The 20,497-nt window shown below is 37.1% G+C and overlaps 1 protein-coding gene across 14 annotated transcripts in view; it reads left to right on the top strand.

The window, feature by feature from the left end:
• The window catches only part of CCDC88A (coiled-coil domain containing 88A), a 79,023-nt gene that overhangs the window by 48,078 nt on the left and 10,448 nt on the right, over nucleotides 1–20,497 (top strand). For 3 of the 14 annotated variants that reach the window (XM_026845165.1, XM_026845175.1, XM_026845162.1), the window contains 16 exons: nucleotides 2,637–2,778; nucleotides 3,363–3,539; nucleotides 4,067–4,228; nucleotides 6,986–7,263; nucleotides 7,465–7,608; nucleotides 8,204–8,390; nucleotides 8,754–8,899; nucleotides 9,520–9,612; nucleotides 9,812–10,026; nucleotides 15,671–15,754; nucleotides 16,808–17,011; nucleotides 17,323–17,394; nucleotides 17,938–18,024; nucleotides 18,167–18,223; nucleotides 18,374–18,454; nucleotides 19,876–20,141. In XM_026845165.1, coding sequence (XP_026700966.1) covers nucleotides 2,637–2,778; nucleotides 3,363–3,539; nucleotides 4,067–4,228; nucleotides 6,986–7,263; nucleotides 7,465–7,608; nucleotides 8,204–8,390; nucleotides 8,754–8,899; nucleotides 9,520–9,612; nucleotides 9,812–10,026; nucleotides 15,671–15,754; nucleotides 16,808–17,011; nucleotides 17,323–17,394; nucleotides 17,938–18,024; nucleotides 18,167–18,223; nucleotides 18,374–18,454; nucleotides 19,876–20,141 — 2,395 coding nt within the window. The remainder of the gene's footprint in view (nucleotides 1–2,636; nucleotides 2,779–3,362; nucleotides 3,540–4,066; nucleotides 4,229–6,985; nucleotides 7,264–7,464; nucleotides 7,609–8,203; nucleotides 8,391–8,753; nucleotides 8,900–9,519; nucleotides 9,613–9,811; nucleotides 10,027–15,670; nucleotides 15,755–16,807; nucleotides 17,012–17,322; nucleotides 17,395–17,937; nucleotides 18,025–18,166; nucleotides 18,224–18,373; nucleotides 18,455–19,875; nucleotides 20,142–20,497) is intronic. The other 11 variants (XM_026845166.1, XM_026845163.1, XM_026845168.1 and 8 more) reach the window with 11 other exon arrangements.

Genomic DNA, 20,497 nt, shown 5'->3' with positions numbered 1-20,497 from the left:
TGAAAAGATCCATGAATCTACTTCTACTTTCCAGACAATGGCACTTGTCCTTTACAAGTGCTCTTCTAAAGATCAGGTGTTGTGGGTTCACTTCTCACAGGTTAGTTGATTTGTGACACTGTATGAATTATGACTTTGGGCCATACAATACTAGTGTTTCCTTCACATTTTACAGAATGATGTTTTAATAGATCTAGAAATTATAATTTGGAAGAAAATTTGCATGTCTCTGTGGGATGGGGAATTTTATCCATCTTTCATTAAATTATAATCTGTAAATGGACTTCCAGCATATTTCTGGCACCTGTCACCACCTGTCTCATTTCTTCCTTTGCTTCCAGGTTAGCTGTGTGTGGGAACTACACAAATAAGTAATTGTTTTTTTCATTCCCCCTACCTTTCCTTAGTGCTCTTCTGAAGGGTATTCCATTTGCAAGTAGTTGGTGGATGTTTTTTCTGTGTATATATTAAGGACACGGCCCAGAGAGCAGGCCTAAGCATTGCATATTGGTTGACATGGCACATGTCTACTTCTGGCCTTAGATCTCTTGTAGCTTGGTGCTGCTCAGCCACACTGGCATAAAAACAGTTCACGGTCAATTCTTTCCAGATAGCTTTGCAGCAGGAGATAATCCCTGTCAGGAAAGGTGTTTATGGCAAATGTGATTGTCCAGCACTGACCATGTGCAAGCACCACAGAAGCAGATGGAATATTTGATGGCATGAGATATTTGGATATGAGGCTGGGTATGATGTGCCTATTCTGGCTGCCCTGTGGGGAGGTGTGCAGTAAGCTTTATAGCGTGAAGCCTACCCAGAACATTATCTAAAGCCTTCCTCTGAGCTCACGCTTGTGACCAAATAGTTTTAGATGTGAAGGAATTTGGGCTGTGTTGCTGTTCTGAGCTTCTCCTCAAACCAGAATGTAGACCTATCTTTAAGAACTTCCTGTAGAGCCCGGTGACTGAATGGGGAATAATTTGTTTTCAAAGCAGTTGGTTTGAAATCGTGCTCTGTCACTGCCCTGCCTTTTCATTATTCTCAACTTTCTCATTCATCCAAAAGGTACATGGATTACTTGCTTTATATTATTACCTATGTGAGGCATTAGCAATTGTTCCATCAGGCCTCTAGAAAGCGAGGTTTATTATGGCCAGAGTCAATTCTCAGTGTATTTTTGGTCTGCCTCTCTCATTTTGATGACAGAAATTAAAAATGCACAGGTTTTCTCTCCCTGATTGGAGAGCTGCTTGTGGGTCTTCATTGAATGTTCTTGGTAGGACTTCAGAGTCTTTCTGTTGGGGCCTAAGCTGACCATGTTTGATGAATTAACTTGGAAGTGTTTTCCATTTTCTCTTGCCTTTCAAATGGCTGTTGTCTTTAGGCAAAAAAGATGTATGGATTTTGACCCTAAACATGAAATACCCAAATCCCAATGACAATAGGAAATTTGTGCCATCTTTTGTTATTAGGTGTACACAAGAAATTTGGTCTCTATTAGTCTTCTTTCTTCTTTGTTTTCTACATAATTGCACAACTTTTAAGTAACAGAAATTCTTATTTGTAGCTGAATATATCATTCAGCTCAAGAAGATGAAATGCCATCTATTCTACTAGTTATAGACTGCCTTACTGTTTCTTAAGTCACCTTAAAATCTGGGACTCTTACATGACGCTACTGGACAGCCTTCTACTTATTAATTCTCTTGCCGTTGGTCTTCTGCTCCAGTTCCTGACTAGATCTAATGCTTTTGTCCATTCAGGAGTCTCTTGCAATCTATTCTGTTCACTAAACTGAGATTTTTTTTTTTCAGCAGTCAAGATTAAAAAGGGGGGTATTAGTGGTTTGTTTTATTTTATCCTACTGTGGGGAGAAGTGGGATGTTTTCCAGATTCTGAGCACATATACAGTGACTGTACTGCTTAAGGGTGATTGAGTGTAGCTTTCAATATTTTCTAAAAAGGAGGTACTGTTCTAAGCCAGTATATCCTAAATCTGACTGCTTCTCTCCCAAATATGTGGTTTGGGTTTTTTAGGTGCCCTACAATACTGTAAATATGGTAAAAAAATGGAAGCTTTACATATCAGGAGTGGTAACAGTCTTAAAATATCAGCAGCTGGGCTGAGTGAGCAATTTGCACATTCATACATCAAATGAGTATGCACCTGCACAGCACTGTCTTCTGTCTCCTTCCCTAGTGCCTCCTCTTTGTGAGCTGGCAGGAAATGGAAATTGATGAAAATCTTGCTCTCCAAATACTTCACATTCTAATTTAGTTCAGGTCTCCGCTGGATCCACTGGAGTGGGGCCAGAAGGAAGAGCACTGTCATCACACACATGCTAATGATCCAGATCAAGTCAGCACCCTACTGGTGTTGCTGAATGTGGCTTTTTGTAGGTCTTAATAGGTCTTAAAAGAAAGAAGGATTCGAAAATGTTTTTGACTACCGTCTTCTGTTTGTTTTAGACATAGGTCTTGATACTAATACTGCAGTGTCTGCGTGCTTTTGAATAGAGTCAGCATACAAACATTTTTGAAAAGAGCTATGAGGCTGCTGTTTCAGAACATTTTTGCATTTAAATACCTTAATTTTTTGAAATACAGACTTTTTTGTGTGTGATGTCATTGACCAGTAGGTACAAGCTTTTGGAGTCAAAATTAGAATCCACACTTAAGAAGTCTCTTGAAATAAAAGAAGAAAAAATTGCTGCTTTGGAGGCTCGTTTAGAAGAATCTACAAATTTAAACCAGCAACTTCGTCAGGAACTTAAAACAGTAAGGAGAACAACATTTGCTCTATAAGATTAAATTACTCCTATACCAGCTATTGTTATTTCTACACTTGACCTTTTGTGTAAGACAGCAAGAGATGGGTGTTGTTTGTGTAATGTAAAGCAGAATGAAGGTGTGACTGCTTTTTAAGACAGCAGTAACACAAGTCGGGTGTTGAAATGACATGAAAAGTTGTTGGGTTTATTCATTGATCATTGATTATGTCAGGTGCATAAATAATGAAGTTGATTTGTGTTTGGGATACCAAAAGTAGTCACTCTGTTACATCTTCTTCTAGGTTGTAGGACTTGGTTATAGGGTTATAGTAGTTGGGGGATACATTTGAAGGCACTGAAATAAAATAGAAAATAGAGGTCTCTTCTTAGACAAGTGTTTGTTAGGGTTAAGCTATCCATATCCACAAAAAAATTGTCCATCACCTCCCCAAACTTATACAAAAAGCACATTTACAAATACAGTAATGTGGCAATTTCTGCTCTTTGAAAAGTGGTACAGTCATGTAATAAATTAGGACCTAGAAAATGAAAAAACCTGAACCTCATGTAAGTTGTCATAAATAATTTCAGGTGAAAAAGAACTATGAAGCTCTCAAGCAAAGACAAGAAGAGGAAAGGATGGTTCAGAATTCTCCTCCAAGAAGTGGAGAAGACAACCAAGCTGTCAATAAGTGGGAGAAAGAAAATCAGGAAACTACTAGAGAATTATTGAAAGTTAAAGATAGATTAATTGAAGTGGAAAGGAATGTAAGATGTGTTTTTAATATTATTCTGGTTTTAATTATTTGGTGTGAACTGTTACAGTAACACAAATGAGAGTATTGTTAAGTAAGCAAGCTATTTATCACCTAGTTTACATACCAAGCAGAATCTGAATTAAAGATAGTTTATGAAGCAACTGGTTTCTGCTCTGAGGGATGCTGCAAAGCATACAACCAGCATTTAAAGGGAAATGTAGAAACCTGTATTAGCCCTTCTGAATCCACAGATATCTGTAAATACTTCATATAATCTTTATTTACATGAGTCATGGAGATTTCTCTACTCTTTCTCCATAAGTACAATATGAGTTACCCATTTTTTCAACCTCTGCCTGTAGTGATAATATTACTGCATGTTACTTGGTTGTATAAGGTGATCTATACTTTTGTTCCATCCTGTGAATCTCTGCAAAGTCATGCTGCTTTGTTGGTATGGGAAAAACAAGGTTTTTCTCTTGAAGTTTGGTAAACAGGTGTGAAATCAAATTGTCTTTTCTTTTTTAACGTTCAAAGAATGCTACGCTGCAGGCAGAAAAGCAAGCACTAAAGACACAATTAAAGCAACTTGAGACACAGAATAGCAATCTGCAGGCTCAGATTCTTGCACTTCAGAGACAGACTGTTTCTCTACAGGAACAAAATACAACTCTACAAACTCAGAATGCCAAGCTGCAGGTAATATTTTCCTATTTTGTTTTCAAAAATAATACAAAGTTTTTTTCCAATGAAAGCTTTAATGGCAATAATGTCTTGTAAATCACATTTCACTTCTGGTACAGACATGGAAAAGAAAGTAGTGTGTAAAACATCTGCCCTAAGAGCAGTCAAATAATATTTTGTTACTGATGAATAATAACATTTCTAGAAGTTGGTTTTAATCCTTTATGTTTGTCCCATTTAAATCCTTAACTTAGGAGTAGATTCTCTTATCCAGTCTTCTAAGATAATGTTTTTTTAAATGTCTTCTAAATTAGGTCATGTACATCCAAAGAGACTAATAAATTTAGTATTTTGTCTATTTTTATAAAGAGAGTTAAAAAAAAAAAAAAAAAAAAAAGGAAAATCAAGATGTTAGTAAGTACAGGAGAACTGAAAAAAACCCCTTTGAAACCTACATAAATATGTGAAGAATTAATTCAAATAATTCAGAGGCAAAAAAAGGTAATTTGTGACCATGGTAATTACAAGAGTGGTTGCCCACAGAGTCTTACGGCCAAAATTCAGATGTCGTTCTTCATACTTAAACATGCTTATTAAATACTTTACACTTTTTTTTTTTTTCCTGCTAAATGAAATATTCCTGTTAATGCATATAATGCTTTTTGGATCTCTAAGAATCAAAACTACTTAAAGAGGAAATGCCAGGTCCGTAATTTGGCAGAAAGAGTTACAAATGTCAGAAATGATAGAGGGTAGATGGAAGTCAGAGAGTGCGGGAGTCTTTAAACAAGTAAACAAATAATGCATTTTGTGAATGGCTCCAGTTATCATCCTGTCTCTTTCTGGAAAGCAGGACATAGTTGTACCACAGATGCACTTGCTATCTCCCACACTGAAATCTAATTAGTGCACAGTACTCCCCTTTGTGGCTGGCAAGCCTGTGAACAAAACGGGACATTTGTGCACACACGAGGTCCTCGTCTAGTCGTTAAAATTAGTGGCCGTGGGCATGGAAATACACCATTTCAAACAGATTGAGGATATAGCTCTGCCATTTAGAACTCTTGAGTATTTTGTAATACCATTTGTCAGAAAAACAGGAACATATATGTAGTTCCTTTTTTGCCTCGTGAATTGCTCAACAGCACAGGCCTTTCCTAACTGGTAAACCTGGAGAATGAATTAGCTGCCAATATTTGTGGAAGTACTGAGACAGTGTATTGGGAGGAGGAAGCATTTTATGCCTTCAGTATTTTTTTTGTGGTGAACCTCACCAAGCCATGTAATTTTTGTTGCCAGGGATGACTGAATGATGTTATACCCAGCAGGCTGAGAAAGGGAGTTGTTTTCCTTCCTTGAGAATTCAGCTGTTTTGCTCATAGCTTCAGGCGAGTTGCAAGACAACTCTACATCAACTCTAAATCATAATGAAAGGTGAAATATGTTCAAGAAAATAAGAGTGATTAATGGTTAGCTCAATCTGAAGCACAAATTAAGCTAGTCTATATGGATTCCATCAAAACTGTTCTTGGGCAACTGTAATTCTACTGTTGCTTCTGATAGCCATAAGGAACATAAAGAAGAGTGGATGTCTTAAAGGATAACGGGGAATTCTGAACTGAATCAGACTCAGAATTCAGTCTGGGAAGTTTCACAGTATACCCTTGCCATCAGACATTACTTCATTTGCAGTGAAAGGTTCAGCTTTCTCATCTGTAACAAAGAATGCTGCAGTTTCAACAGAAAGGGATTTGTTCCTTAGTAACAGTGTGCACTGGAGTGATCTTTTTTTTTTTTTTTTTTTTTTTTTTCCTGAGGGTATTAGAAGCCTCGGGAGTTTGTGTTTTTCATCTCTTGAATAGGAAAGAGAAGGAAGCTAGCTTCATACAGGTCATATGACAAGCACCTTGGGTATCGTCAGTTCTTTAAGATATGCAAGGGTTTAGGTTAGGTTAATCTTTCCAGAGGCACACAAAGTCAAGTTGTTGGATTTCTTTAAATCTGTCTAATGTTGAAGGTTTTAATGTATTAATAGACATTAATGATGTTCTGACATAATTGGTGGAGAAATTGTACTCTTCTGCGAGAAGAGCACTTTCCACCAGATCTCACGACACACACATAAAAGTGATCAACTGACGTTACTGTTGTTGGAAAGGAACAAACTGTGAATGGCAGTTCCTCAGTAATGCTGCTGGTTTATTTCCGTTTCTCTCTCTTGGATGGATGCTACTGTTCAGTCTCATTTTAAATGATGTGTGGGCACAATAAAGGATTTTATGGTGACAATAGAGATTCTGTACAATAAAGATTTTAAAAAATATTAGTATGAAAGTTATAGTCATGTGACAGATCTGGCTTATGTGATACAAGGATCACTGATGATCTGTTTCTCTGAGATATTTTGATGCTAGAGCTGTCAATGCTGAGAAGAAAATGTGATTCTCATCTAAATAACACTTTAACAGATACTTGAAGGTAAATAATAATTTTATACCCTCCACCCCATCCCATGTCAATTTAAGCATATCCTTAAGTGCTTTCTTGTAATACTGCTATAAAAATTTTCTAGGAATATATCGAATTGAAATTCTCTATTGGGGTATAAGAAAAGAAGTATTCCCATTAAAGGTTGTCAGGTAATGGAACAACTGGAAGGTTGCCAAGATGCTAAGGGTTAAACTCAAGAAATCTTTCAACAGGAGGAGAGAGACAAAATAATCCAGACTATGAAATTAATTTGCAACTCTTGTCAAATATTTATGCCTGCAGGTTGAAAATTCCACCCTTAATTCTCAAAGCACATCTCTTATGAATCAGAATGCACAACTGTTGATCCAGCAGTCTGCTTTGGAAAGTGAGAATGAATGTGTGCTCAAGGAACGCGAGGACCTGAAATCATTGTATGATTCGCTTCTCAAAGATCATGAGAAGCTGGAACATCTGCATGAACGCCAAGCTTCTGAGTATGAATCTCTGATTGCTAAGCATGGAAGTCTTAAATCTGCACACAAAAACCTGGAGGTGGAGCATAAGGACTTAGAAGATAGGTAAATACTAATACACATGGGTAAAACTGGAGTCTGCAATTCCTGGGCAAAAAGAAAAAACAGCTATGAACTACTGGGAATAAAATCAGTATTACTTAAATATAACATTAAGTTCTTAAGACTTTGAAAGATCACCATTTCCCAAAAATTCCATATTGTCATTCCAAAAAAATAAACTTAAATATTATTTTTTGTTTGCAGGTACAATCAGTTGCTGAAACAGAAAGTGCAGCTGGAAGAATTGGAGAAAGTACTCAAGGTAGAACAGGAGAAAATGCTTCAACAAAATGAAAAACACGAAACTGTAGCAGCAGAGTGTAAAAAACTTCGTGATGAAAATGAAAGGTAAAGTGCAAGTCTGATATGTGTAACAGTAAAGCTCTGAGCACTTGCCAGTATAGTCTGATGAACAATTGTTGTATCCTCTCACATTTCTTAATGCCTGACACAGCAATTCAGGACATTTACCATCCTCACTTCATAGCAGCTCCACTCCATTAGTCTTCAAAACAGTCACTGTAGGAGGAAGAACAGAGGAAGCTCAGGAATCAGTGTATGCAACCTACATAATGGCTGAAGTTTGGGCCGTTCCCATTTACTTGCTATGTTGTGTTGGCAAGAACTTCCAGCTGTTTTGCAAGATTCTTATGTTTTGAAAAGTGACATCTTAAAACTAGTTGTGATGTCTGCATTTAGCAAGCCTACTTTTTTTAGAAAAATATATGGGAAACCCAGAGTGTTAGTCTTAAAGGCAGACTGCATGTCTACAAAAATTAGACTGAGATGGCTTCCCTACAGCATGTGATTAGTAAGAAGTGTTGATATGAATTCTGTGGAGTAGTATAGGGCCTTGGAAATTTCATGTTTCTGAGGGAATGTTGGTAATGAATACGCTTACTTCTATCTGCATGTGTTCTTTTATGATGTCTTTCAATTCCAGGCTTACTCATACATACAGTCAGCTCTTGAGAGAGAATGAAGTTCTCCAAACTGATCATAAGAATTTGAAAACATTATTGAACAATTCCAAACTAGAACAAACACGATTAGAAGCTGAGTTTTCTAAACTCAAAGAACAGTACCAACAACTGGATATTACATCGACCAAACTAAATAATCAGTGTGAGGTATGTGGAATTATGCTGTTTCTCATGACTGGTATCATTGTCGTATATGTGTATTTGTAGATTCATAAAATCATACATAGTGCTTGAGATGTAGTCATTTGGTTTATAGATAATGAAGTGGGTCTGAAGACAAATTAATTTGCCCATTGTACAGGCAGTACAAAAATCTGGGCTTGTGTTAGGTTAAACTGTTTTAAGTTATTTAAAGCATCAAAGAGGTTTTTATCAGCTGAGTCATGATTTAGTTAAACTTACTGTTTGATTTGGTTATCAGTATCCTTTGTAGACCTATTTTTTTTTTTCATAATCTCATTATCTCTGTGTAAAATATTCTCACATGTACCATTTCATATATTTTAACAGCTGCTTAGCCAGCTTAAAGGAAATCTGGAGGAGGAAAACAGACATCTACTAGATCAAATTCAGACATTAATGCTACAGAATAGAACATTACTTGAGCAGAATATGGAAAGCAAGGATCTCTTCCATGTAGAGCAAAGGCAGTACATGTGAGTTTTTAAAACAATTAAATTACTGTGATTAGGACAGTTACACTAATACCTGAGGGTTTTTTTTTAAAAGCTTTTGGTTTATATAGCAGTTAACACATGCTACTTCTGAAATACTTCTCTTTTTATTTTAAAAATTTAAATTATATATGAAAAGCAGATAACTCAAACTACGGACGTTATATTTTTAGTTCCAAAACATCAGTGGAACTGTGTTCGTTACTGATAGTGCAAATGAGAAACAAAAAGTTATTTATTCTTCATTTCACAGCAAGCAAAGTTCCTAGGTTTGTTTAAAAACTTGTTTAGTAAATTTGAGAGAAGAGAAACTGGGCATGTCTAACTGATTCTGTTAGAGCCTATATGTACTTTACTACTAAAAAAGGGGGAGAATTCTGTCATGTAATAAAGGAAAATGGAAAATTTTTCAATTTTACAACATTAAATGTAAGACTGCTTGTTTGCTGTATCTCTTGATTTTTTCAGTAAGAAACAAGTGCTATATAAGAATCTCTTGTGAAAATGTCAGCCTTCAGATAACAGATACCCAAAGGAACATGCTGCTCATACATTATATGTACATTTTTGAAGCAGACATTATCATTAATTTCTGTTCACAGTGACAAGCTAAATGAATTAAGGCGACAGAAGGAGAAATTGGAGGAGAAGATAATGGATCAGTACAAATTTTATGAACCATCTCCACCAAGAAGGTACTGATGAACATGATATAAAAATAAACATAAATCCAAAATATGACATACCTCTTCTGTTCCACCTGAAAAATCAGGATTTTATTAAACTTCAGGGGAGCAGAATCACGTCTATGTTCTTGCATACAAATTAGGAAAAGTCTGAAGGCATAAGTAACGTATTATAACGGCAATAAATGTACTGTATTATTGATAACAGAAGGGGTAACTGGATTACTCTGAAAATGAGGAAGCTGATCAAATCTAAGAAGGATGTTAATCGAGAACGCCTGAAGTCTGTGACCCTTACGCCCACCCGTTCAGAATCCAGTGAAGGATTTCTTCAGCTGCCCCACCAGGACAGTCAAGATAGTTCCTCTGTGGGCTCAAACTCTCTGGAAGATGGCCAGACCTTGGGGACCAAAAAGAGTAGTAGTGAGTACTGCAAAACATTTTTTTCTTTTAATAATCCTTGGCTACATGTCTTTTTGATTTGGTTAAACATCAGGAGGTGCTGGAAAAAGCTATGTGGTTGGAGGATTTTTAAAGGTAACTTAAGTCTTTAGGAATGAAGCCTGGATTCATTTATTAATGACAGATTTATACAGACTTATTGCAGACTCCTGGAGGGTTTGAGCAGGTACTACTTTTTAGCATTTCTATAACTCTAAATGTAGATGTTAAAACACATTCACAGTGCTTGGGTAAGATGAAGCAGGCACTGTTACTGGGTCAGGCAAGCAGAATTTTGGATAGAATGTCAGATGCCACCACTGGTACCCTTTTTTGTTTCTCCCTCTTGTCCCAGCATGAATCATTCCCCCTCTCTTGGAAGTGCTTTCCAGGCTGTGCTAACATCCTTCAGTTGCTAAAAAGATCTGTCTGAAGGTGTTTCTCCAGCATCTCACAAAACCAACAGTAAAGAATGGTGACAGTATTTGAGTGTGCACTAAGAAGAGTTAATGTAGGGACATAACTTGTTGAGAAGATGTGAGTAGTTACTGTTCCCAAAGATTAGAGTTAAGTGGCTGAGAGGGAGACTGAGGAGGGTTACAGAGGTGTGGATAGATAAATATTCCAGGCAATTTGCTAACCTTGAAAGAGCCTGACAGCAGTCATCTGAGGATGCCCACAGTATAGAAGGCCACATTCTGTGCAGCATGTGCATTTCTTATCTCTATCTTTTGTTATCTGCTATTGGCATGAATCATAAACTGTCCCAATTTCTCACAACTTGAGAGATGATATTACAGCCAAGTTATCAGGTTGTCATGATTCTATTCAACAATTATGCACCAAAAGCATTTTGGCTGTGCATGTAAAAGCATCAGAATACGAGTGTAATAAAATTCACTTGAAATCTTTGCAATACTTTTTATAGTTTTTTTTAAATTTAATGTGATCACAGCAGAGTGATATTCTGGGGTTTTGTGCCAGCTATGAATTTGCTGTGTTAGAAATTATTAAAGCCACTGTGATTTTTTTTTTTTCTTCTGTGCTTATTGCAGAAGCTTAGTCCAAGTTTAAAACGTCTAAAAACACTGTTTCAGGGAAACCTAAAATTAGATTTGTGAGTATTTTTTTTAATAACTTAAAAAGTAGTTCAAGGGTACATTTTATCACTTGCCGCTTGACAAATTTGGGAAGCTTAGTGTTTTTCAGTGGTAAGGGTCTGTTAAGGTTCAAAACAGGAACTTTTGATTTTTTGAAAAAGCAACTGTTGCTTTTACACACAAACTGGAAGTCTTGTGGTGTTTGGGATAGACTGAAGCTGCAGCAGATGTGTTTGTAAGTGTGTTAGTTTGAATCGAGAGCATGCATGTTTTGGTTTAGACCATCTGCATCTGTGTCAGTGATTTCATGTTGTGGAAGGGCTCTTTTATGTGACAGTTTTCTTTGCATGATACTTGGGACCTTGTAGTGTGCAGTTACCCTCCTGGTGGGGCCATGGGAAGTTACAGTGGCTTATCCTCAAAAGAGGTTTGAAGTTCTTCAGACCTCGTTAATTTTCTACTCTGTGGACCTAGTTCATGTTCCTCTTAATTCCAGTGTATTTATCCACAAACTGGAAGAGCTGATCTAATTCTGGATCCTAACCTTCCTCCATTACACATGTCACCATGGCAACCACAGTTTTGGATAGAATTGGGATGAATTATGTGGCAATTCAATGCTGACAATCTTTCTGAGACAGTTTGCATCTTACAAAGTTAAGAGAATGTCTCAGTGTTAGAAATACCAGTAATGGTGTGCATTTTGCAATCTATTTCTTCTGCTTTTAGAATGACTCTTAAGTTCTAAATGTCAAGATACAGTGGCTCCTTTTTTTTCTGTAAGAAGTGGCTTGGCAGTAGCAGCTTCCACTCAAAGTAGCTGCAAGATGGAGAAAACCTGTGAGTTGCTGCCTGTCTGTGCAAATGCTCAGGTGTTGTAGCTTTCCACGCTGGCTGAAGGAACTTGTGGGTATGAGAGGAGACAGCTTGTGTTTCACCCTGAGTGTCTGCGAGTGGAGATGGTTCTGGAGGGCACTGCAGAGGTGAAGTGTCCTGCAGAAGGCAAGAGGAGGCAGCTTACATCCCCCAACTGGCCATCACTGTCACAAATCAGCAGTTCTCAAAAGCTAGAGGACAGAGTCTCTGATGTGCAGTGGTCTTGGAGTTGTATAGGTTTCCTACCCCCATATCCCCTGTCAGAGAAAGTAAGAGGAGATAGCAGTTCCCAAGACAATTATCCTCCTGCTGCCACTACTGATAGAGATTTGGTATGTGAAATCTGTAGGATTTTCTTCTTTGGAAGGTGGTGATGGAGACTGTTTCCCTAACTCAGGATACTTTTTCATGCAGATGTTTTCAAGAGACCTTTCTCTTACAAAGATAGGTGATCTTGGCACAAAAATCAGGTTACCAGAGAAAACAGCACTTGAGGTCTCCCAGAGTGCTTGAAGCCCTTGTCTGATTCCAGAAGCCCTCTGGAAAGGAGGGGGTGCCTGCATGGCTCTTAACTGTGCACAACACAAGTGAAATCCCTCACACTGCCTGCTCCTCAGACAGCAGAGTTTCACCTTTGCTTTTTATATCTGTGTAAAGTGTTTGAATCGGGTGAGTACCCCACATCTGCTTTGTGCAGGGCCTTTTATCCTCAGAAGGGGTGGGATACTATTCTGAGCTTTTTGCATAGAAAACCCACGTCAAGCAAGTGGAATTTCTTTTTTTCGGTGGAGAAAAACATTGGTTTTGCTATCTTCCACTTCAGCCATTTCAGTTTATGAACATCATCCCAAGGAATTAAGGCTATTAGTAAGCTTGTAATCTTTAAATTGTACCAGTAGCAGACACATTGTATCACGGTGGAGTAAAAAGTACATTGGGCTCCTTTTTTCTATTAGCAAAACATTTAGAAGATGTCTGCCTAACATTTTCTTGTGTGCATGAACGGAATGATGTAAGGATTTTAATACTGTCCATGCAGAATTCCCCAGGATATTTCTGGCAAATAGTAGGAGGATTACAAAATGGGAGATTTCCTGACCAGTGATGGAATTCTGCAATAGTCATCATCCATTCTCAGCTCAGAAAGCAAGAACATATTCATAGAGTACTGAAAAGAGGAAGAAAAGTTAGTCAATTATATCTAGACATCTTTGAGTAGATGATTACCAAGACCAAAATAGTCCTCCTGCCATCCTGGTTTTAAAGTCTGGAATAAAGGTGTAAAGAGCTCAAGCTGCTTAAGCTAAATTTTGTGGTGTCCTGTTTGTTTCTGCTGTAGCTCTGCCATTCCAGTGGTTTGTATTCTATGCAGAAATTACTTGTGTAAATCCTCATCTTCAGGAGGTTGCATTTTGCCAAAGGACAGGTTTTGATGTACAGTTTCCAGGACATCAGTAGTTGCAGCAGAGTTTTCTGTTTGGTACAGCTGCTGAGAGCTGTAAATCAGTCCTTTTGGAGGTGATCTGTGTTAATGAACAGGAATCACAGATGACTCAAAGGATTCTTTCCTCTGGTTACTTGTTAATAAGATTAGCGTGTATGTTGTTAATTAAGAGGTATCACTTACCTTGTCTATAGCAGTTATCTTGTCTATAAAGTATTATAGAGGAATCAGTTATCTTGTCTTTAAAGGATTATAGAAGTTACAGAAGAATCATGTTTCACCATGGGGACAAAAAGATAGAAACAGAATTAGCTCTTTGGGATTAGTGCCAAAAGTATTGAGTTATTTACCTGTTAGAAAATCAGTCTGATGCGGTATCTTGTATTCCTTTGGCAGGGAGTTACTAAAAATATACTTTTCCATGCAATTAGATAGATGACATGCCTGTCTCCTTTATGAGAGGTTTAGCAGCCTTGCTGCTTTTTTTGGGCCAGTCAGCATCTGTTTATGTTGGTTTTGGCTTATTTCCTCAGGATCCACAAGAGGAGGAATGCTTTATTGATTTGAAACAAACCAAATCAAAGCACTCGTTATTTTGAAGTACCTCCAAGTATCTGTACATAATAAAACATCTGTGTACCTATGTAGCAAATAATTCCAAGGTGAACTTGTACTTGGTATACTCCTACCTCGCAGAGGTAGCACAGGTACCTTTCTTCTCTTCCCCACCCCATGTCACAAGGAGCTGACAGAGGAGGGTGTTTTCTATCCCTCTGTGATCAAGACGGAGTTAGATACTGCAAGGGTGAGAACCTCTGTGTTTGTTTTGGACATGTGTGGCTGTGCCAGTCGTGCACTCGTTGGAAGCTGGAACATGTATATGTAGCCTTGTAAACTTCTTGCTCTAAGAGCAAACACAAACTGATGCCGTGGAGAGGAAGGAAGGTTTCTCTTTCAGGGTAGTTGCTGTGCACTTGTAAATGCATTTGTATAGATGCACTGCTGTATAAAATAGAAGCTGCTGGATAACAAGCTGCTGCTTGAGCAGGAAACCAAGGCAAACGACAAAGCTCATGTCTCAAAAGTGACTCCAGAGAGCTAAAATAAGCAGGTTTGGGGCTGATAGACTGGACTCCACTGCTTTGATCTCTGCATAAACGAGACCTTTTTGGTAATTTCATTATGCATTTCTCTCTGGATCCTTACATGGCAGTTGTTTGCATGTGTGCTTGGCAGTCAGCTGACACATTTATCTGATGCTTCAAAACGCAGGTGTCTGCCAGTAATCAATAACTAATGCAGAATAGCTGAATCTAAGGACAAGATTAACTTGTGATTTCCCCCTCCTCCATCTTCTAGTGCTATTAGTAATTTTAACTCTGTTCCTAGTTATAACATACCACAATTTTCTCTTAGCCCTCCCAAAAATGTTACAGCAACGCTCACATTGGATTTTCTTTTGCTGTTTCTTTTTAATCTTTGGTGGGTGTTCAGCTAAAAAAATTGGTGAATACCATTACAGCCAATAAATCTTGATTTTATTTTTCTTATCAGAAATCTGAAGTGGATTATTTCACTAAAATATTAAAATCACTGCACATAAACAGTACCTTGAAATTGAGGTCTGTGTAATTTTTTCTACAAGACAGTAGATGACAAAAACTATTAATGAGCACAAGATGAAACAAAGACTGATAATAGATTGTGTGCTACTAGAGATGCAGGGCAAAACATTACAAAAAGTTACGAATCTCAAAAAATAATGATGTGAACATATTTTGTTGTACTTATAGTTGCTTTCACTTTAAGCTTTTTTGCTTCACATTTTTCTTTATGGTCAAGAAATGTTATTTTTCACAATAAAACTATATAATCATCAATTTCTATAATCATCTGCAAAGAAGTTACATTTAATTTTTTCAAGAGCTTGAGAGAAATTTCTAACTGTTACACTCTTCACCATTGTTTTCGGTGCATTTCTGAGTATATTAAAGTTTTCATAGTGTAATGTTCATATTTCAGTGTAGTTTTCATATCTCATTATCACACGGAAGCATGAGAATGATAGTTTTTAGCATAGCATACATAGCTTAAACTCAGACATTCATTTCTGTCCTTAGTTTCAACATTTAACTTCCATCTGTTCTTCTCCCTTTTTTTCTTTCATTTCCCTGTTTCCGTTTTTCCTCATGCTATGACATAAAAGTGGTTGCACTGAAAAGACTGCCCTTTTTGAGGAACAGACCGAAGGAAAAAGACAAAATGAAGGCCTTCTACCGTCGCTCCATGTGTAAGACTTTATGACAGTTCAGCTTCTTTTAAATGGCTACACTGGCTTCCATTACTAATTTTTCACTAACCTCTCCCTGGACTGCGCTGTATTTTTCCTCCTGTTTTGCAATGTGCAAGTCCTGCTACAATACAAGGAGCTGGAGCTTTTTCTTCTTTTTCTTTTTTCTTATTTTTTTTTTTTTAAACCTTGGCACTGAATACTTTATATATGTGCACATGTGCACACACGTACCCCCACATGCACAAGCACACGCACATACATATATATATTCAGTGCATTGTGATTGCATATATTTGTATACATAGTTGTCTATATACACACACGTCTCTGTGTATATAAATTTACAGTGCACTGTGTTAACTTAAACAGTTCCAAATTACACATTTCATAAGCCTTTTGTTAAGAGATCACTGTAACTTTTTGTTTAAGGAAAGTGTAGACAATAGTGCAAGGCTATATGGTAGTCTGTCACTCTTCAAGTATTCATCACTTGTTGTTGCCAAAATATTGTATTGATTTATTTTAATTTATTTTATTTTGTAATGAGGGATGGACAATTTTCTCTAGCTTTGTGAAGTAAAGGTGAATATCATCAGATGTCATCTTTCTCCAATCCTTTTATTTGTTATTATGTAAAATACAGTATCCCTGCAGTAACCTGCACTGTACAAGGATCCCGTATCATTGTTGACATTATATTGTATTAGCACCTTTGCCCATCTTATCCTTATCCATTCCATTTTATCATTGCAAACAGTCTATCAAAGCTTCTGACACACATATTGCGTACCATTGTAGCGCAAGCATGGCGATTATACCTAATAAAACCAGTTTTAAGAACCATACTGAGCTGAAAGAAATCTCTGACTTACGCCACTTCTCATTCATTGAGCTGATTGCATGTCATAACATGGATGATCTTGTTTTTATATCTTCCAGTATTCAATGCGCTTTAATGCTTAGAAAACTGTCCAGCATTTTGCAATACAAAATAAGAACAGAAGCAAATACATTGACCATGCTGATCATTTGCTTTCATTTGCATCCCAGCCATGAATGACCTGGTGCAGTCCATGGTCCTAGCAGGAGGACAATGGACAGGTAGTTCTGAGCATCTGGAGGGTCCTGATGATATATCTACGGGTAAAAGGAGGAAGGAATTGGGAGCTATGGCCTTCTCTACTACAGCTATCAACTTTGCAGCTGTCAACTCTTCTACAGGCTTCAGATCCAAGCAGTTGCTAAATAATAAAGGTATAGGTGGAAGCTTTTTGCACAGTGATGTGACTATGTGTAGCAGCAATTTCATATAAATATTGCTTTTACTGATGTTTTAAGTTTTTCGGCAAAAAGCAACCTTAATAATCGAGTTGCAGTGCTGAGATACCAAATAGGTTTAATAACTGCAATTATAAAATGCTTCAGGATTTTTCCTACAGAATGTTACCTAAGTAAAAATGGATTGGTTGGAAAACTGGTTTTGTTTCTTTTACCAGATGATAAGTTTTTCAGTAATATTTCAATTTTGTTTTATTTTACATCGTCTTTTATGTCTCTGTGTATAGATACTACATCCTTTGAAGATGTAAGTCCACAAGGTATTAGTGATGATTCTAGTACAGGATCAAGAGTTCATGGTAAGATGTGAACTTTAATTAAATGAATTAAGGATATATTATGTGAATGTTAACGATGTTTGCAAAAAAAAAAAAAGTGAATGGCATCATTACAAGTGAGCATGCTTTCTGTGATTTGCATATCTCTCGAATGGATAGTATCATTTCTTCAGATTATTCTTTTCTTTCTGAACTACTGCATCAGATAGATGTTCTATATCTCTAATAGAAAGTATCTATGAAGTGCATCTGAACAGGATCAAAGCGTTTTCCCTTGGAAAAATTTTATTTGGAGTTAACAGTGAAATAGAAAGTTGTCATTTCAATCCTAAAAAACCCAAATCTGGCCTGATGTCTTCAATGTTTATTGTTCACTGGAACCTAAATTTGTCATGTACCGTGTTTTACAAAATCATTGCGTGTTCCTTCAAGCCAAGCTATGAAGTGAAAGCTGTAATAGATTATTTAGACGTGAAGTTTTAAGCCTAGTATAAAAACTTAAATTAGTATGAGCAACAAACGCTTTTGAAGATAATAACAGTGCATTTCCCTTGTATTGGATAGGAGTGCAGGACATTATCTGTGCAGATGCTCTTGCTCCTCCTGTTCGTGGCATTTCAACAATGTGCAAGGTTCCTTGTCAAATCTGTTGTAAGTGACCTAATCACGAGCAGCTTTCTGCATGCCCATCCTTTCATCCAAAATCCTGGTTTGCCACTAACCAGTCAGTTTCAATTCTAAATGTACACTCTATTTCTCTCTTCCTCTCCCTTGTACCTTACTATTCCTGTAGTGCCCTTTTCTAAAGTGTCCTCTTGGACTGCCTGGAAATCCCTTCGCTTTCTGATCTGTAAGAAACCACTTTGTTGACAATGGGCATGCTCAGCCTGTGAAATAGTGCATGATTCCTGCCTCTGAGCATTCTGAGAACAGAATGTAAAGGTACCATGTCATCTGCTAAAATTTTGTTCATCACAGTGTCTCCTAATTTTCCATTTAGCTTCCAGACCAGCCAGCCTTGATAGTGGCAGAACATCCACTAGCAATAGCAATAACAATGCTTCACTCCATGAAGTCAAAGGTATGCTGTAGGGGAATTTGCATACACGCTTCATTTCCATTACTTTCTCTGTAAGATCATCTCTATAGGTTAAAAAAAACCCAAATACTCCCACAACACACCACAGCATGTTTTTCTTTAAGCATGTTGGAGCCTTCATTCCCCTGATTAGGAAAGGATACCAGTATTAAGAGAACTTAACATTTTTAATAAATATTAAAAGGGTCATATTAGTTTCAAACGATTTTGAACCAAACCTAACCCAAGTAATGATGTTCCAGAATAAGAATTGCCCCCAATTCCTTAGGAATTGCACATTTTTAAGCAGAGGAGTTGCTCCCTTTTTCATCTCCTTGCATCCTACTACGTGTGCACTACTGCTATAAAGCTCTATAGCATATAACACAAACCAGAAAAAATGGCATATGCAATACCATCCTCTAAACTTCTGTATTTTGGTTTTAAAAGACTAACAACATTCCTGGATTTAACTGTATTCTCTAAATTTCATATATTATGAACCTTGATCTATGTTTGTTTATAAGGGCCATTGTAGCTGGAGACCATTGCACATGCTAGACTACAGTGCTGCCAACTCAAAACTTCATTTTAATATTTATGGCTTGTATTTACTAAATAGTATCTCTTTGGGAATTTAGAGATGTATGCTCGCTTAAGGTTTTTTATTAGTTTATTTTCTGCCTCTTGATTACTTCGTTCTGTAAAAGATTCTTTGGGGTAGTCCTTGCCCCAGTTTCTATACAGTGTTAGAAATTGCTGCTGTAAACAATGGATCTTTCCTCAAACTTCATTTCTTAGGAGTAATATGGAGTAGGAAATAATTCTTTCCTCATCTGTATTTTTTAGCAATTCACAATTATTGAAAAATAGCAAGAAATGGTGTTGTGGAATTTATTTTGCATTTAGTGCCATATTCTTCAGGTCACAACTGTAATAAACTAGAAGTAACGGCAGAAACTGTTGAAGAAGTAGCATTCCTAAAGAGTTCTTGTTGAAAAACTAGGAGAAAAATATTTTCTTTCCATCCTTTGTATTTTGTTTAAAGTCAAACTCATTAATAATATATTAGAGTGTGAGCTTCTTAGTGATGCTGAGCAAGAGAGAAAGTGTATTTTTAGCCTCTTGGAATATGGTGCTGTGTAGATGGGGGCCCAGATTACAAGTGAAAGGTGTTTTTTAAATTCAAAAGCCATCACATCACGTTTAAAGAGCTGTAAGAGGTAAGTCAGGGGAGTGCAATTGTATTCATAATATATTTGATTTGAGTAAAAAAAGACAAATCGATTTTTTTTTTAGTTTTTTAAATGGAATTACTGTTAACTGAATCTGGTAATGTTCCAGATTCGAGTAGGTTATACTGTTTAACAGCTTTCATATGTTGTTTTTCTTACGGAAATACTTAATACCCTGTACCCCAAAAGCAGGTGCAGTTAACAATCAAAGCAGGCCGCAGAGTCACAGCAGCGGGGAGTTTAGTCTGCTGCATGAACATGAGGCTTGGTCTAGCAGCAGCAGCAGTCCCATTCAGTATCTGAAAGGGCATACACGGTCCAGTCCTGTGCTCCAGCAAAGAACGCCAGAAACGCTGGATACTCATGGAAAACACATCAAAAGTGGTTCTCCTGGAAGTGAAGTTGTTACCCTGCAACAGTTTTTAGAAGAAAGCAACAAGAGTACCTCAAGCGAGGTTAGTTTAAAAAATACTTTAACTGTGTGTTATGCCATATATGGACACAGAACTAACCTAACACTTTTAACGAGTATATTTGCTTTAAAACTTGGTGGAGATACTGATGACATCTGCATTCAGTAGTGTGGACTGAATCCTGAGAAACTGTACTTGTTGTATTACACATAAAATGACTTGGAATTTCTCAGCTTGACCCTTTCCAGGTCACTGAATTTGGTAAAATGGTCAATCTCTAGGGCATAAAATTGTCCAGTGTACTGATGTGTGCTACGCTCATCAAGAGTTCAGATGGAAGGCCATAAATGCAAAGTAGATTTACTCCTCTTCTTCCAGTTCAACCGTTGTCTTCAGTA

This window comes from Athene cunicularia (assembly GCF_003259725.1).
Source record: "Athene cunicularia isolate RWA chromosome 3 unlocalized genomic scaffold, athCun1 chr3_part1, whole genome shotgun sequence".
Classification (NCBI taxonomy): domain Eukaryota; kingdom Metazoa; phylum Chordata; class Aves; order Strigiformes; family Strigidae; genus Athene; species Athene cunicularia.
The sequence above is the reverse complement of the archived record's forward strand: the minus strand, read 5'-3'. Positions and strand labels throughout refer to the sequence as shown.